Genomic DNA, 19,888 nt, shown 5'->3' on the forward strand with positions numbered 1-19,888 from the left:
TCCCCACAGACGGCGCCAAATGTTTATGCAAGGATATGCACAACAACGTATTTCAAATTGCAGCTCGAACTCGGCCTGCGGACCGACCTGAACACTTGAGCGGACCTGCACAAAAAGGTGAGCACTTCGACGATCAAGTCAGTATAGGTCGGATTCCCAGTTTAGTTCGAGGCTAGAAATCATCGTACCTGATCGTGGAGTGAAGTCCTCTACTTATGGGTGGTAGTCCCGCTAATCTCGCAACGGTTACACCCGGTAATCTCGGGATTGTCGATTACACCCGGTAATCTCGGGACCGACGATTATGCTCGATAATCACGCCGCTGACAGTAGTTCGCATCGGCCCCCACCGAGCTTCCCGGTAGGTCGGACCTTGGCCAGGTTCACCTCGGCCCTCATACTTAGCGTCTGTCAACGCTAGTAGTGGTGATCTCGGCCGTCCGAGCTAGGCATAACTCATGAGTCATCTTGGAGCACTAGTAGGGGTCCTCCACGTGTCCAGGATATTCTCTTCCCCAAACATATGTATTAGTCAACAATTTTTACCATCAATAACTTGTTTGAACATCCATTCAAAAAATATAAGTAAATACTTGTTTGATCAAGATATATCATTCATTATTTCATGAGCTGTTATATTTGTTGATAGGCCAAGTATTTAATTTCGTTTATAAGTGTAATTTCATTTTCAAGATTTCTAAGCTTTTCATTTAAGTACGTCTCACCATTCTATTAAATATTTAGGACCACTAATTAAATAATGTTTTAGTTTCCTTATTTTTTCTATTATAAATATCGTATATCTAGTCTGCACTATTATTCTTATTTTTTTAATTTTCCTTTTGTATCTCAAATTTTTCTTTTTTTGATAGGAACTATTATCAAAAAAAAAATAATAATAATAAAGTGGGTAAAAATAACAAAAGAATACAAAACTAATTTGTTGATAAATGATAATTGGGTAAATTGCAAAAACCACCCCTAAACTATAATAGTTGTTGCAAATACACCCACAAACTTTTATTTGCTAAAATTAAACACTCCAACTTAAATAATGGTTCCAATTAAACCTGTCTGTTAGTTTGGTTAACTTTCGGTTAACTTCTCCTTTAAAAAACAAACTCATCTTTTAAAAAATAAAATAAAGCCTTACGTAACAATTTTTCGTGGAGTGAGGGAGGAAACTAAGAATTTTCAAGATTGGAGGAAGATAAAAGGCAAAATCGATTCTAAACAAGATCACTACTAATTGGATTCCAGTTTCGATCATAATATATATGCTCGGCTTGGGAGTGTTCTGTAATACAGAATCGAGTATCATCTTCTTAAATTTTCTCATTTTTATAATTTTGGCTGTAGAGTTTTGAACCCGACCGGGTTTTGATCTTTTCATTCTCAATTTTATTGTTAATCACTTGATATTATAGCAAAAATGGAGATGGAAGGTTCCTGAAATTTTTGTGTGTATTCGCTTAGGGATGTTCATATGTGGAAGTAGATGGAACCACTCTTTTTTTAATACTGAAGAAACCTCACAAAATTAGTTTTTGTCTATCAGCGTCATGACATTGTTTATGCACGATTCTTGTCATTCAAGTTGAATTAGTTTTGTTTGAGAAAAATCTGAAACCTGTATTTTGAAAAAAATTATCTCTGATGAATTTTTCTTACGAAGGAATGAACTGTAATTTTACTATTGATGGATCGAGAAACTTGTTCTCATGCAAGATTCCGTGCTTTAAACGTTCTTGAAATTTTTGAGTTGAATTTTAGTCTTGTTTTATTATTTTATTTCCATTACCTTTATAGAGGACTCAACCTAGTTGACAATTGTTAAATTTTGAGTTACTAGTAATTAGGTCATTTTTTTTTTCAATTTTATTCTTAATTTTGTTTCACCAATGAGTGCAAATGCAACATGTATCTTATTTAGTGAACTTAATGCAGATTATAGTTGAATCTTGAAAACAAGTTAAATTGTCACTGATAGTTATGTGCACTATATTTTTTCTCATGACTTTCAGCATCCTATTTTTTTTAACTTATTATCAATTTGAAGCAATGTATGTGGAGATCTATGGTTTTGTTTACTTGTCTTCTCTAGTCTTGTAAAAGTTGGAAATATTTTCTACTAAATAGTTCATTTTTGTTTCTTTCTTTCTTGTCTAGGTTAGAGTACTTGGACAAGTCTTGGATGATGGTAGAGTTCTTGATACATTCTGCCCACATCATTTGATCCAAACTAAAAATTTTCATAGCACATCATTTTTAGGGGGTCGTACTTGTGAAGTTAATGGTTGATGCTTGTAATGTCGTAAATCAAATGACGAAGAAAGATTTGAAGATTTTAAACTTATAAAAAGGCTATTTGTAGTACTTTGCATCATTTTAATAACTATATATGTATTATAAACATTGTTGGATATTTGAGATAATATGGGAATTGTAAAATGGCACAGATGTAAATTGAAAGGATGGTGATTGTTAATTTTTACTTAGATCCATTGAGATTTATGGTAGGAGTTTAGAGCTGAGACCACAACAATTTCAAATATCAAGTAAAAGAGCAGTATGTTCGTAGCATAAGATATGTGTTATTAAAATGGGAAAAATTGATTTACAATCCATGTTGAAGTTGGCATGTAGATTTCATTTTGAAATCTAATATATATACATGATTTTTTGAGTAATTACAATATGTCTTACATCAAGATTGTTTTGATAATATTGTTGCAATAACATAGGTTCATTACAAATTATCATTTGCTCGTATACCCCATTCTGTACTCTCTAATATGCACATGGAAAGTGAACTGTTTGCAAGCATGTACACAAAATTTCAATGAACATATACAAAAAAAATTTGAAGGAGCATTTACACAAAAAGAACCTAGCATTTCCAAAAGACTCCTACAATGTCATCCAAGAGAACATTGGTACAAGCGTCAACACTCATAAAAAATAGCACGATTATCCAAACATCTTTATAAGCATCAAACACCCATCAAAAACAGCACAATCAAACAATCCCTGACAAAAAAAAAAAAAAGAACAAAAAAAAGTTTGGTATAAGCAAAAAAACCCATAAGAAGTAACACAATTAGATAAAAAGTAGGATCGATACATTATTGTCACATAAAAAATAGCACAATTCTTACCTAAACCAAAGTTAGTTTGTGCTTCCATGTTTACTCACAAACCCATCATGGAAGATTTTCTCCTAATCTGAAACATAAGGAAGGACAAAAAAAAAAGACAAAAATGCTTTATTTCATATTAAACATTCCAGAACAAAATGATAGGTTGAATAACAAAATCGGAACTTACAGGAAGTTTAGAAGTTGATGATTTTCCTTTGACTTGGCCTTTGCAAGATCTAATATTATGGCCATTTTTTCCACACCTACTGCATTTCATAACAGTGTACTTCTTGCTAATTTTAGTAGACTTAGGTGGCTCATCAGAATCTCGTTTTCGCTGTTTCTTTGGTCTCCCAGGTAATTTTTTAATATATGGGGGAAGGATAGGTTTCATTTCAGTATTAGGCCAAAGATCTACTCCATTAATTGGTTGAATATAGTGAGAGTAGGTAATATCAAAAGTTTGTTTATGAAAATACCTATGCACATAATCTTTGGAGTCTTTCCTCATGAACCAAATACATTGAATGGAGTGAGCGCACGGTATTCCTGTCAAATCCCATCTATAGCAAGTACATGTATGCATATTGAGGTCTACTATGAACTGTTTCCTCCCATCTTTTACCTCAAATCTTTCAGCACCTGAAAGCCTGGGAGACCAATTGTTAGAAAGTTGTTTGGCTCTTTCTAACTTAGCTTTAACTTTTGGTGTAATCTTTCCCTCCCATTTTGCTAAGACCTCTCGCTTTTTATGAACTCGAGACATAAGGTTTTTCTTAATCACTTCGAACATAGTAAGAATTGGCTTGCTCCTAGCCTCTAATATATAGGAATTAAAGGACTCGCTTATGTTATTAAGCAGCATGTCACTTGTGATTTAAATGCATGTCTTGTCCAAAGTTTGGTAGGAACTGCATTGAGCCAATCAAAAACTGTCTTATCCAAATGGGCAAGTCTTTTCATTATTTTGTCAAACGATGATTTTGTTGTTGCCTTAGCTGCATCCCATAACGCATCTTTGTACATCTTACTTATTAAGAAATTATCAACCACAGTTCAAACTTTTAATATGATGCAAATAATTATGAGATCAATATACAACAATTTTCTTAAACAAGTAGCTAGTCTCATGAATTTTGGCTTAACCAACTCTTATACAACCCTAATAACAATCAAAATAAGACCACAAGGCACACATTGTCCATACATGTCTCCTTATGTATAAAGGTCATTCTTAAAACTATAAAGCTATATCACACTGCCCACAACAATATATGTAGGGGCTCCAACCATTAAATACAAATAAAACAGATCGAAATGTATTTATATAAATAACTTACCTTTGAAATGTTTCTTGAAATTACCATACAAATGGCATACACAAATCCTATGTTCAGCGTTAGGAGCCACTTTCTCAATGGCGGGAATTAAACCCTAAAATAGAAAAAATTAAAAATATTACCATAAACTAGCAAAAAAAAAATCAACACAAAAAAATCTCATTTAATATAAATAAATCTTACCTTTTGTTGATCAGTCATAAACACCCATCTATTTTTTTCTACTGGTCCTATATAATCAAGTAGATTTTCTAAGAACCAAGTCCAAGATTCCTTCGACTCCACATCTACTACAGCCAAAGCTAATGGGAAAATCCCTTCATTCGCATCTATTCCCACAGCAGTCAACAATTGCCCTTGAGTTGTAGTCTTCAAATGACACCCATCTAACCCAATTATTGGTCTACAGCTTTGTAAGAACCCATTTTTACATGCTGTGAGACAAATATACATGCTTTTAAAGATAGGTTGCATATGAATTTGACGTCTATCCACACTTAGTAAATAAGAACTATCCGGATTAGATCTCCACAATTCCTCACAGTAGTCTCGTAGTTTGGCATATTGCATCTCAACTGTGCCTTCAAGCTTATGCATTGCAATCTTCCTTGCTCTATATGCTTGATGTCTTGATATGTTAATATTAAAGTCCTTTCTCACAAGATCTACAATTGTTTTCCAATCCTTTTCCAGTTGAGCCCTAAATCTATCAAAGTAGTGCTTAGCAAGCCAACTAGTCGTTGCATGCTTATTGGTTGTCTTTCTAGTGTGTACTATATAATGACTTAATTTGGTACGTACACTCATCTTGTCTATTAGAAGCATGCAACCTCCAATTGCACCCATCTTGACATCTCACTGTAACCCTTTCAGGTTCATTTTTCTGGTAAATCAATTCATGTCCAGATCGTAAGGAATATTCTCTTATTGCATCTCTCAATTCAGTTAATGTTCCAAATTTCATCCCTAATGTAAATTCTATGTTATCCTTCAACATAGAAGGATGAAACTCAACATACTTTTGTGATCCCTCGACAACATCATCATCAGATTGAATGGGTGAGTTTAGGTGACTAAATGAACCACATTCAGAATTACACAATTCTTCATTCTCTAAATGTAAACCTACACCACCATCTCTTAAGTTTAACCCCACACCATCAAACTTTCCAATAAACAATTCGTCATCATCTTCTCCATCATAATCAAGGTTTAGTAGTTCTTCTATGTGCATTCCTCTATCGCTACTACCACAAATATCATCTAATTGTAAACTATTATGTGTCTCTTTTATGGCAATAGGTGTTTCTGCAATCACTTCAACATCCATAAAGCTTTCTCCTTCATCAAAAATATTGTTAGGGTGCTCTACATATATATGTAGTATTTTCTTAGGAGCAACGCAATTGAACATGTCCAAAATATTCTTATCAGACCACAAAAGTCTTAATCCTCCATCAAAATCCATGTATGGAATTAAAAAGTATATTTTATTCCAATCTAATGCATTTATCTCTCTCAGTCTTTCTTCAATTTTAGGGATAGACATCATATCAGAACTACAATTTTCAAATTTATGTATCGACCCTCTTGTATATGATGTTCTGCCATTGTAAAGAAATCGACCTCCATGATGTAAATACATTGTAAAAAGATATTCTCCCATCTGCATATATTACATATTGTTATGTAACCAACATGCTAAAAAAAATCATCTAAGTAACCAAAATCATAAAAATAAAAACACAAGTCTTTTTTTTCCACTAAAGTTGAGTTTATTTAAAAAAAAAAAAAACTCACTTTGTTCGTATGCCTCGATCTTCTTTTAAGAACTGGAGGACCTAACATATAACAAATAAGCATTCATTAATTATTGTTTTTTGAGGTTTCTTCTATACTAAAAAAAACAGTGGTTTCATCTACTTCCACATATGAACCTCCAAGAGTGAACACACAAAAAAATTTCAGGAACCTTCTATCTCCATTTTTGCTATAATATCAAGTGATTAACAATAAAATTGAGAAGGAAAAAATCAAAATCTGGTCGGGTTCAAAACTTTGCAGCCAAAATTATACAAAGGAGAAAATGTAAGAAGATGATACTCGATTTTGTATTACTTACCATTGAACACTCCCAAGCCGAGCATATATATTATGATCGAAACTGGAATCCAAGTAGCGATCTTGTTTAGAAACGATTTTGAAAACTCTTCATTTCCTCCCTCGCTCCACGGAAGAACATTGTTAAGCTTGATTTCTGTAACTTTGTTAAGCTTGCTTTATTATATTTTTTAAAAGATCAGTTTGTTTTTTAAATGAGAAGTTAACGAGTTAACGGAAGGTTAACCTAACTAACAGAGAGGTTTAATTGGAACCATTATTTAAGTTGGAGGGTTTAATTTTAGCAATTAAAAATTTGTGGGTGTATTTGCAACAACTATTATAGTTTATGGGTGGTTTTACAATTTACATAATTGGAAATTTGAAATAATAAATTCAAAGAAAAAAAAAAGTCCTTAGCTTAAATATCTCTCAGTTCCCTTTTTTTTCTCTCATTTTCTCTCCCCACTCTTCCCATTTTGGGAGGAATTCTCCGGCTCTGCGAATGATTTGTTATTCTCTCCCCAACTCTGAGCCTTTCTCCAAATTCTTTCTCGAGTCTCTTTTACTTTCTTCCTGATTCTCATCAACATATCTCACACAGCAGATTGATGGTGGATCAAGGTAATTAAATTTTTTTATTTTTCACTCTTACTCTCCCGTCCCTCACTCTCACAAATCTTCTTCCAGGAGCAGACAATAAAATATTGAGAAAAAAATCCTGAGATTCACCAATTTTCTTTTGTTACTATTTTAGATTTGTTTTAAAAGAAGATATTATTTTCTAAAAAATTACAATCTTCTAGTTGATGCAAACTGTCATTATTTCTCTTCATTCTTCATATTTATTTTACAAATCTAGTTGAACTCACCATTCAAATATTTGAAATTTTTCATATTTTCATTACCTTTCAAATTGCAAAAATGCTTGCTCTGAATTAATATTGTATAGGAGAGATTAATTTAAGGAATTTCATGTGATCATTTAGCTATATTGTTAGACCTAAGTAATTATTGCAATATTTTGTGTCAACTTTTTCTTATTATTTTATTTAATTATTACATTTGATCTCATTCTATATTTAATTTGCATGCTTAATTGTTCAACCTAAAGTTCAGGAAATTTCACATGAATTTTGGATATTTGGTACGGATAGATATATATTTGAATGTACATGTTGGTTTCATTTGATTTTTAATTACTAGATCACAGGGAATATCTAATTTATTTTTTAATGGTTTTTTTAGTAATTAAGTAAAAATAGTAAATCAACTCTCTCTAACAAAATTTGAAAATAAAAAAATAAATCATAAATCAAAGAAAATAAATATTTATTTTTCGATATTTAGTAAATCTTTTCTTTATGGTTTTCTTTTTATTTTTTTTAAATGTTATAAATTCATGAAATCCCATCACTATAAAATTAATTTCGCATGAAATTAATTTTATATCTAAATGCAGTTACTTATGTTTATTAATTCATTTACCCTTATATATTTTAGTCTAGTTTTTATTTCCCAATAAAATAGGGAAAGTAATGCTATGTATAATATATTCATTCCAGTTTCTGCTATATATAAAATAGTTTTCCTTGTACATCAAGGTTTGCATATTTTCTCTTTACAAATTTTGTAATTTTAAGCTCGTTTGATGATGTTCTGTTTTTTTTTTTCTCATTTCAAATTTTCGAGAAACATAAATGTTTGGCAACTGTGTTTCATTTCTAGAATGGCTAGAATTTTTTTTCTGGTTTCTTTTCTATTTTTTTCCAAAACATAGATAAAAAATATTATTTTATAATTTTCAACTTTAAATAATAAATATCAAAAAATAATTATAACATACAAATTTTGAATATTTAATTTGAAATTTTAATTTTCTTATAAAACTTTTACTTTTGTTATTAAAATGTTAGAGACGAAAAAAAATTAAGAAATTGCGAAACTTGATTATGTTTCTTTTTTTTTTTCCAATAAAATGAAAGAATAAAAAAAAATTAAAAAGCAGTTAGCAAGCATAATTCTTTCTTGAAAAAGTGAGAAACAATGAACTAGAAATAAAAACATTGTCAAATAGCTTTTTGCGATTATGCAGTGGTGAGGTAGCTAGGTTATGTTTGTCTTGTTCATAGTAGTTTTTAATCCGGGTGGAGCTAAAAACTTTCATGAAAAATATAGTTAATATGTTATTTTTATTTGTTTTTAAATATGTATTTGATAGAAGATTTAGAATCTAAAAATACTAAAAATATCTAAATGATGTTTTCAAAATTATTTTAGTCATGCAGTTTAAATATATGATAAGATATCTATTGTAATGTTAGAAGACTACATAGTCTCATAATAGTCTCATAATTGGAGTGAACTAATATAATCCTTGTGGTGTTAGCTTTTCATTCTTTATCTCTTATACCTTTAATATTATTACTTACTTGATTGTTTTTATCCTGTGGTGTGAGAAAATCAAATTGTTCATGTATGAAAAACTTATAGAAAGATCGATTGATTTATATTTTTCTCACATCATCCACGATATGAAAAAAAAAAAAGAAAGAAACATTTTAGACAATACTGAAACCACACTTATTTATTAAGTAATATTACAATACATACACCCAAATACATTTGTAGTACATGCATTGAGTTCATGTGTGGATAAGCAAACTCAATAGAACACCGTCCATTGCTGACCGTTACCCTTATCAGTTGCAGAAGATAAAACTATCTTCTTGAGATAGACGTCATTTTGCGCCACATCCATCACCGCTTCATATCCAGGGTTCGAGATTGTGCCTTGTGGTGTGAAAACCCAGCGTTGGTTGATTGACCCATCACACCTACGAATGACGATGAGTTTTGATGAGCTATCGGTAGAAGAGCTCACACACAAATTGCGGTTATTATTCACTCGAATAGTGTCATCACTATAAAGTGCCCAATATTGCTTTGTCTTATTCTTCACACAACTCTCCAACCACACGTTGGTATCATTATCCGTAGCTTCCAAACACATGTGTCGAAGTCCTATGATGGTTGTTACAATTGGTTCCACATAGTTTCCAATTCTCCAAGCTTGCTTAGCAGCAAATACGTTGTTCTCCCCCGTTAAGTTCGTGCGACTTGTAGCTGCATTTGCTGTCAACACAAGGTGAGAGGATTTGTTCATCATTGTCCCAGAACTCGAAACCATCCATCCGTCGTCGTAGCGAAGGTAATCACAATTCGTAATCACTACATTGCTTCCGGAGCTTAAGGCACTGGTCGCCAAGCATTTTCCTAAGGATCGAATTGTGTTGTCTGGATAAAACGTCCATTGTTGATTTTGTTGTTGCCCACATGGATACAAAATCACACGAGAACCATCAGCTGTTAATGCACCATATACATCAACACACAATCCATCTCGACCGCTGATGCGTGTCGTGCGCTGTTGTGGAGAGCACTGTTCATTGTTTTGGTTTGGCATAGTTATTGTAGGCATCATCCTTATAACACCATATGGGCATTGATAAAGTTGAAAAGCCATGTTTGCAGTGAGGATTGGGTAATACATGCTGTCCACTCCAATGGGTTCGTCCATGGAGTTATAAAGTGACACAGAATCGCCAAACACTCCATTCAGAGACTCTGATGCTTGGAGTTGCAAAGAAAGTTGTGTCCAGTTTTCCTCCAAGCTCAGCATTGCGAGGCCAGGAGTGAAGTCTTCCATATCCATTATGCTATGGATAACTTTCTGCTCGATGAACTTGAACTTGGCAGCTTCCAACACCATTTGGATCAGCACAAGAAACGAGGTAGGGACGTAGTTTTCATCATGCACGAACAAGTGGAAGATGCTTGCCTCGAAATGCATGATTCCAAGGGGAGTTTCAGATCTGGTTGTGCCACCGACGATTTCTATAGATTCGAAGGTATTGTTGAAATTCATGATGTTTTGATTGGTGTCAGTGAAGATAACGTACGAAGCTATCGGCGGAGCGTTTTGGAAAAAATAGGATCGGTCAGCTGCACGATATGCTGCGAATCCAGCATCCTCCACGTTTATTGCCAGAGTGATGGTTTCGTTGTCTCCATTGGTGAGATCCACGAGAAGGAAGCGTTCGCAAATTGGCACTGAGTGTTTCAAAATGGGAATTCCTGCTGATCCATAAGAGGCACCAATGGTGAGTTGCTTGCGTAAGTTCTTGATGAAGCTTTTGTAAGTATCAGCGGAAAAATTTGACTGTGATAGACTCAGATTGCACTCAATGCCATTAATGGTGAGGGAAAGAGCAACTACAATGTAAACGGCTAACACTCTCATTCTCATCTTTATTGAAATTGTGTTCTACAAGGATGGCATCAAAGCTTGACCTTTTATAGAAATTTCAAACTCGTTCACAATTTAGGAGTTGAAATTAAAATTATATTCTTTTCATTAAATGTCGTTTTCAATTGAAATACCATACAAACCTTTGTATTTTATAGACAAAAGAAATTCACAGGTGGCCACCCTCTTTACAAATGTGTGAAACAACCAAGTATATTACAATTGTCAAGGTGCATATAAGATCCTAGACATTAACAAATAAAAATAAACACAAATGTAATTAATTATTGTTCTGTCTTCTACAACCTAAATGCTCTAAATTAATATTGTATAGGAAGATTAATTTTCCACGTTTAAGAGTATTAATATTGTATAGGAGAGATTAATTTTCCACGTTTATTATATAGAAGAAGGAATTTCATGAATCATTTGGTTGTATTTCTGCAGATAACTAATTTCACATATATGTGTGAAATATCTCATTGCAATATTTTGTTTCAACTTTTTCTTATTATTTTATTTAATTATTACATTTAATCTCATTCTATATTTAATTTGCATGCTTCATTGTTCAACCTACAATTTTAATTTGCATGCTATATTGTTCAACCTACAAATTAGATAAGTATAAGAAATTTCACATGAAATTTGGATATTTGATACGGGTAGATATATATTTTAATGTAAAAGTTTGGTTTCATTTAATTTTTAATTACTAGATCACATGGAACATGGAAGATCTAATTTATTTTTTTATGAATTAATTTTTTCTTGTAGTAATTAAGTAAAAATAGTAAATCAACTTCGATCTCTTATAAAATTTGAAAATAAAAAATAAATCAAAAATCAAAGAAAATAAATATTTACTTTTCGATATTTAGTAAATGTTTTCTTTGTGGTTTATTTTTTTTTTTGTTAAAATTTTATAAATTCATGAAATCCCATCACCAAAATTAATTTCACATTAAATTATTTTTATATTTAAATGCAGTTACCTATGTTTATTAATTCATTCACTTATATATTTTAGTCTACTTTCTATTTCCCGGGGAAAACAATGCTATGTGTAATTCATTCCAGTTTGTGCTATATATAAGGTACTTTTTCTTATACACCAGAGGTTGACATGTTTTCTCTTTACAAATTTTGTACTTTTAAGCTCGTTTGATGTTCCGTTTCTTTTTTTTCATTTCAAATTTTCGAGAAACACAAATTTTTGGTAATTGTGTTCAGCCTGTTTTTCATTTCTCATTTTCAGAGACATTTCTAAAATTGCTAGAAATTTTGAAAAAAAAAATTAAAATTTCTTGTTTTTTTGTTTCTTTTCTAGTTTCTTTTTTTCAAAACATAGATAAAAAGACATTATTTTATAATTTTCAATTAATAAATAATAAATATAAAAAATAAATGTGACAAATTTTTTAATATTTAATTTGAAATTTTAATTTGCATAAAAAACTTTTACTTGTGTTATTAAAATGTTAGAGACAAAAAATTAAGAAATTACGAAACATGATTTTTTTTTCCAATAAATGAAAGAATAAAAAAAATAGAAAAACAGTTAGCAAGCATAATTCTATTTTTGTTGATTGAAAAAGACCGAACAACGAACCAGAAACAAAAACATTGTCAAAGAGCTTTTTGCTGTTCGGTTTATCCTGGGAGCCCACAACTTTCATGAATAATATAGTTAATATGTTATTTTATATTTGCTTTTTAATATGTATTTGATAGAAGATTTAAAATCTTAAAATACTAAAAATATCTAAATGATGTTTTTAAAATTATTTGAGTCACGGAGTTTGAATATAGGGTAATAGTTCATGTGTGAAAAAACTTACAAACATTTCAGACAACACTCAAACCACACTTATTTATTAAGTAATATTACAATACACACACCCAGATACATTTGTAGTATATGCATTGAGTTCAAGTGTGGATAACCAAACTCAATAGAACACCACCCATTGCTGACTGTTAGCCTTATTAGTTGCAGAAGATAAAACGATCTTCTTGAGATAGACATCATTTTGCGCCACATCCATCACCGCTTCATATCCAGGGTTCAAGATCATGCCTTGTGGCGTGAAAACCCAGCATTGGTTGATTGACCCATCACACCTACGAATGGCGATTAGTTTTGATGAGCTATTGGTAGAAGGTGCGTCAGTTCTGATTCTTGTTCACTCGAATAGTGTCATCACTATAAAGTGCCCAATTGTTTGATCAAAGAATGACCAAGTCTCCAAGCTTCGGATCGGCAAGGACGAGCTAGACTGAGAGCTCTAGATGCCGTGCATATGACCTGCAAAATAGAGTAGAAACTCTGATGCTAAAGTCAATAGGCATCAAAGTCAACTCGAGAGAGAATTAGTTTGATCGCGTACATGGAAATGGAGCGAAATGGTCGTATTTATAGACAAGGTCCCCGACAAGGCTTCAACGGCTCTTTAAGGTTGCCGTGAAGTGCGGCGTGATAGCGAGGAGTCTGTCAAAGTATAAGCTGAGCCGAAGTAGTCCAAGTAACATATTTGGTCGGCTTGACCATCATATATGGTCGGCTCGGCATGAGAACTCATGGCCAAGGTAAACATACTAGCGCGGGACGACACGTATATTGCTGAGCATCCAACCATAACATGTCGCGTGTAAGTTGAGAATTCACCTCCAACATTGGCCCCTATTGTGATGAGGCACCTTGTCAGTTCAGCTCAGTGTTTTCGTGGAAGGAGATGACCCGCAAGTCATCCGAACAAGACAACTGGAATATGAAAGGTGGAGCTGATGTGTGATGACGTCATAAACAGCTATCTTTTAGCGGATTTGATATAGGTCTTTGATTTCAAAATAGATGGACGGCTGAGATGAGACTCCCATTGTCTATAAATAGGGAGATTCATTTCTTGAATCCTTCGAATTCTCTCAAATTCTCTCTGACTCTAGAATTTCCTCGGCTCAGCCAACTTTATAGGTCAGTTTTCTTGTTCAGTTGTCATGAGCAAGTCGTCTTCGGAATCAGGTAGAATAATTTTCAGGGTTTGTAGTGGTCAGGTCGAGGGTAGCTTAGAGCCTGCAGTAGAATCGTCGTCTAAGGCAGAGCCGAACCCTAATATGGAAGGAAATGTAGGTGCTTCTACGTCTGGTTGAGTCGAGCAGTGTCTCGAACTTCCTCCCTCTATTTGCTTTAAGGCCGACCTGTCCAAACTTAGGGAAGCTAGCACCGAATAGGTGGACGAGTGTCTGGCTGACCCTCCTCCTCGATGGGTCGGCTTCTATCCCCAAATGTTTGACCGGGGGTTAGGTTGCCTCTGCACCCTTTTGTATAAAAATTTATTTCAGCTATCAATCTGGCCCCAACTCAGCTAGCACCGAATGGGTGAGACACTCTGCTCGACTTGTGGTTCACCTGTTGGAGCTTTAGCATCGAGGACGAGAGTTTTACTTCTAGATGTAGGACAATTCTTCGCCGACCACATCATCAAACCTTACAACTAGTATCCGGGTCGGTATTACATATCGGCTCGGAATAGCTTCTACAAAATTGTGGATTCTCCCTCAGCCAATAAGCACTAGTGTGATAAATGGTTCCTAGTCTTGGGTGACTGGATCGTCACGAGGAACAGACAACCATTTTTCGAAGTACCTAGTGAGTTGGGAGAGTTAGTTACGTACACGTCGGGTCAGTTAATAAAGGGAGCTCGGCTCATGCACCATTCTTTTTTGCCTTGCATATTTCATTATTTTGACCTGACACTTTGCCTGTCCAGCTATACCTCGGCCTGCACCTCGGATAAGGAAGAATCTGAGGAGATCAGGAGCCGAATCATCTGTGACAAGATCTTGTACAAAGGTCTCCTTGACAACGTCAACCTTCATCAGTGCGGATTGTCTCAGCTGGAGCCCAATCGAGCTTGTCGCCTCGAAATCATAGTGTCTAAACTATACAACTCTATGAACCGAAAGCGTTCCACCAACCGACCTACAGCTGGTGATGCTCCTAAAAAATGTAGGAGGTCAGACGGGACTGTCAGAGCCTCTGTGGGGTCTTATCGGGCTGTCCGAGCCGACCCATTGCAAACCATGTTGCCTTTCCAGTCGTTTGGACGAAGGAGCCATTCTTCTGACCCAAAGGGGAAGCGATTCTTCGAGGCTTTGTCTCGTTCACCCACAAGGCCGATCGACATTCACTCAGAAGATGAGATCAAACCCCAATCTCTATTGGTGATGGACTTTCCCTATCCCTTCCAAGGTAGCTTTGCTGGGGAGAGTGTTCGTGAGGCTGCCCTGACAGCCTACAAGGCCAGCTCGGCTCAGATGCTGGAATCAAGCCAGACTTCCTTCTTGGTGAAATCAAGTGATTATGTGCAATGTCTAATTGACAACCTTGCTCGTCTCCATTTCACGGCCTGCCATACCGAGGCCATTGTCAGCTAGGAGTTGACCTTTAAGAAGGTCAGCTTCACTAGTTAGCGCGAAGCTGCCAAGCAGACCGAGGAGCTGAAAGCTGAAATGGTGAAGATTTGTAAGGAAGTGGATGAGCTAAACAAGACCATCACCTTTCAGGAAAATCTGCTGAGTCAAGCTCAAGTCGACATCCGGACCATGGAGGCTCAGACTAAGGCGGCTGAGCAACGCGTTGACAAGGAGGTGGCCTAACGTGCTTCTAAAAAGGCCGACTTTGAAGCAAATTTGGAGAACTTCGACTTCTTGGAGTCAGCCATGATGAAACTTCCTGACTTTGATGATCTGGTTCAGGACTTGGCTGACAAGGGCTTCGACATTGTCGTGGTCGAAGTCGAACTTGGCCCCTACATATGCAGCCTTCGAGGCAGCTATGGAGGAGGATAAGGAAGGGGAAGCTGAAGTTGAGGTCCCTATTGCCGAGGGTAACGGAGGGGACGCGAATGCCTGAGCTGAGGAGGCTGCTCTTATTTCTGAAATTTCTCGTTTTGTAACGGGTTGAAGCGTATGTGCTTCGGCTCGGTTTTGTAATGAAACTCTTAGTTGTAATGAAACACGTTTACTTCAATTAATGAAGAATTCTTGCATCCCTTAGCGGTATTGTCTGATCATCATTTATGCTGACCTGATAAATAGTTAGTGTGTGTGAGAAATCTTTAATAATGCAACCAAGTCATGAGGTGGGCATGATCTGGGCTAAGCGATGAATCAATCACTTCCAGCTCTAATATCGTGCCTCGGCCCCATTTAAGTTTGGCTCGGTAAATCGAGGTAGACTTAGATTTAACAAATGTGTTTATTAATAATGTGTACAACCTAGTCCACCTTAGATTGTTTTACATTTATTGATAATAAACACGTAAATGGTCAGCATTCCAAGGATGAGGTAGGTTGTTGCCATTCAGGTCGGCAATGGTGTATGTTCCGGGCCGAACTATCTCGCAGATTCTGTACGGATCGTCCTAGTTCGGCTCGAGTGCTTCGACATGAGTTAGCACTTTCTTCAGGACGAGGTCTCCTGGTTTGAATGCTCAAGGCTTCACTCTTGCGTTGTAATACCGCGCCATGCGATTTTGGTACTCAGCTCTGCGAAGCTACGACTGAGCACGCTTTCCCTCACGAAGATTGAGATTGAACAAAGTGCTCCATCGTTAGCTCACTGGTCAAAATGCTCGACTTTAAAGGTTGGCATACAAGCGCTCTCCCGCGCAGGGGAGAAAGTATTTCTACACTCCACTACAGACCCAAAGGTGGGGTCCCGATGCGGATGCCACCAACTGGTCGGATCGGTGGGTCGACTTGGGCCCGAGGAGTCTAGTCGGCTGGTGCCTTCCCTTTCTTTGGGTCCTGGCGAATCGTGGGGGTGGAATCCCCCTCGCCTTTCTCCATCGCAACCAGTTTTGCCTTCATCTCAGCAATGTCGGCTATAGCGTTGGCGACGATGGTCGGGTGGAGCAATGGGTCAATGCTATTGCCCGAACGGGTCCGGGTGTGCCCCCAATCCCGGATAGGGTTGGCCCGTCGTTGAGTGGACGGGGTTGGAAGTGGCGAGAACTGATCCCCGCCGAGAGCCTGAACTTGGGGTTCGGGTTAGGTTGGAGGTTCGCCTGGGCGACCTCAGCTCGGACTTCCCCTACTTGAGCCCAGCTGGGACCCCATTAGCTGGAATGTGATTCCCCTCTTCTGGGAGCACTGGGAGGGAGCTCCCGACGACGGGAATAGGTTCGGTGAGTATGTTCGCGATTGCCAGCAGGTGTAGGAGTGTGGGAGAGCTGAGAGCGTGTTGGGACTGCCATTGTTAAGTTTGGATGCTGGTAGGATATGACTTAAGAAAATCAGTTTCCCATAAATGGCGCAAAATGTTTGATCAAAAAGATGACCAAGTCTCCAAGTTTCGGTTCGGCAAGGATGAGCTGGACAGCTAGCTCCAGAAGCCGTGCAGAGGACCTGCAAAACAAAGTAGAAACTCCGATGCTAAAGTCAGCAAGTGATCAAGTCAATTCGAGAGAGAATTGGTTTGATCACATACCTTGAAATGAGGGAAATGGGTCTTATTTAAGGTGACTTTTCCGACAATTGCCCCGACAGAGCCTCAACGGCTCTTTAAGGTTGCCATCAATCACGGCGTGCTGTCATGGACTCTGTCGGAGCCTAGGGCTGAGTCGAGGTAAGACTAAGGAAATAGCCGAAGTAACTACAAAGTATTTGATTATTTAGATCGGCTCGGGCCACCTAAGTCGTCGGCTCGGACAAGCATATACCTGTGTCCGAGGTAATAAAACTTGAGGTCTATCGATTGACGCGTGTGTTATTTACCTGAGACCTAGTTATCATAGGCCACGTGTAAGGGTGAAAATCCTCGTCCAACAGGAGGTATTTTTCCAACACATATATACATACAATTGTGTTATACAACTCGAGATAGGTATGAATCCAACACTTATTACTTATTTTTATCATAAAATATTAATAATCATTCAAATTTAGTTTCTACCGATTTTCACATTATTAAGGCATATATCTCCAACTAAAAACATCGGGAGTTTAAATCTTCATCATACATATTGTTGTTGAGATTGCAAAGGGAAATGAATTAAATATGAGTTGGGGAGGTGTATAGATGAGAACATGAACCAAGAAAGTTGAATAAATGATTTTAAATATTGTGATTTGAAATATGATAAATTATTTAAAATCATTTCATCTTGATTGAAATGAGGATTAAATTGAAACGAATATAATTAAATTTCATTATATTATTTAGAGTTGTGTTGGAAAGAAGATAAAATAAACAGTTTATTGATTTATATTTTTAATCAAAATTTATTAATTAAAATTAAAATATGACAAGGTAAATAAATAATTTATTTATTTTTACATTCGATGAAATTTTACCCAATTCAATAATTTTAGCCAAAAAACTAATTTTTTGGGGGCATGAAAACACGATTTGAAATTCATTTTAAAATCCTCACTAAAAATATTGAGGTACCAAATCCATAAAAATGAAGAAATAAGAAGTTGTGTTGGTTTGTGGAGTCACGTGAGTGCAATTCGGCATAATAGCACTAAAGTTCTTGACATGTGCGATGCATTACATTAAAATAAATCCAATTCGAAATTATGAGCAAATTCAACTAAATCCAAAATTTTGAAACAGTTTTCTAAAATTCCAATTTTGTAGCATTCTATAAATTTGTCCAATTTTTTTATAATCCCAATCATGCAAAAGAAAAATGTTTAAAAAAAGAAACATGCAAAAGAAAGCAAAGGAATGGTGGGCCAAATCACCTTGTCAAGTGTCACCACTGTTTTGATATATTGACACATGCACAACAAATCACTTGTTTTTATAAGTCGTGGCCAAACCTGAAAACCTTCCCCTTGTTTTTATATGCTTTGTTTGGTAGTTCGAATTTCGAGATTTTTCAAATCACTCGGACTTTCTTAACTTTAAATAGAGGATTAGAGGTTAGAAGTTCAAACTTTCTTCTCTATATATTTTTTTAGTACAACATATGAGTTGGAGATTCGAAACTTACAATCTTTGTTGCTTGGGATACATATGGTGGCTATGCTCATATTGGTACCTACATCCCCACATCTGTCGTATTAAAAAAAATCAATAAGCTGTGAAATAATACTTGGAGGTGAAATTCTAACATGTCATTTTTCCGGGCATTTATATACACCATTCTAATTAAATGCAGTATTAATTTGAAAGAATAAATCCGATCCACACTTAATTATTATTATTTTTAAATAAAATGTCGATAATTATTGTCCCAATGTAGTTTGGACCAATTTCTAGCTCCTCAGATGATCTAGTCCTTGTTGTACTTTACTCCTGTTTTCAATCGAGTCTGCATTTTCCAACTGAAATACAATATTACTATGAAAATTGTATCAACTATTAGGGTCCATAACAACATTAATATATATATATATATATATATATAATATGTCCGTCATCAAAGATCTTGGACATCTCTAGTAAACCAAAGACATTGTTTAATAGCTACACGGAAAAAAAATTAGTGGCTTAATCAAATTATCTATTAAGCCTATAATTAAAGACATCCAAAAAAACGTACTAGTCGCCATCACAAGCAAATAATTGAATGAGTAAAAGGCTCTAAAAGTGCATGCACTCTGTTGGACTTGAACCAACATCGGATTTTCGGTACTCACTCGATTCATAAAGAAAGAGGGGTAGGTCGTATTCGCTCACTCCCCCTTAATAAATAATCAAATAATAAGTTTAACATTAATTAATTCCTTCATAAGTGTTAATTGGAAAAAGATGAGACTCCTTCATGAAGTAGTGAAGAAACTCTTGAAATTCTGTCTTTCAGCTACCATTAATTTTTTTTAAATAACATTAAATATATTTAGTTTTTCTTGTTCCTAATCTAATAATATAATTTTAAAAAATTAAATAGATGACAATATGGAAGCATCATAAACTTTTCACTTTCATTGTGGCAATTAAACAAAAATTACACTAAAAAAGTCGTTGATGAGAAAATTTGCTA

At 35.2% G+C, this 19,888-nt stretch overlaps 1 protein-coding gene across 1 annotated transcript; it reads right to left on the bottom strand.

Annotated features, from left to right (window-relative positions):
- Positions 1-9,139: 9,139 nt before the first annotated feature.
- LOC111023549 (seed lectin) lies at positions 9,140-10,931 on the bottom strand. Its single transcript, XM_022301011.2, has one exon. It carries the CDS (start codon positions 10,887-10,889, stop codon positions 9,246-9,248), a length of 1,644 nt encoding a protein of 547 aa, XP_022156703.1. The 5' UTR covers positions 10,890-10,931; the 3' UTR covers positions 9,140-9,245.
- Positions 10,932-19,888: the final 8,957 nt, after the last annotated feature.

The sequence above is a fragment of the Momordica charantia genome (assembly GCF_013281855.1).
Source record: "Momordica charantia cultivar OHB3-1 chromosome 7 unlocalized genomic scaffold, Mcharantia_2.0 BLBB01000007.1, whole genome shotgun sequence".
Classification (NCBI taxonomy): Eukaryota; Viridiplantae; Streptophyta; class Magnoliopsida; order Cucurbitales; family Cucurbitaceae; genus Momordica; species Momordica charantia.

Bases quoted from the DNA above. Each gene is read 5' to 3' on its own strand.
- LOC111023549 (XM_022301011.2), bottom strand. From the start codon at position 10,889: ATGAGAATGAGAGTGTTAGCCGTTTACATTGTAGTTGCTCTTTCCCTC.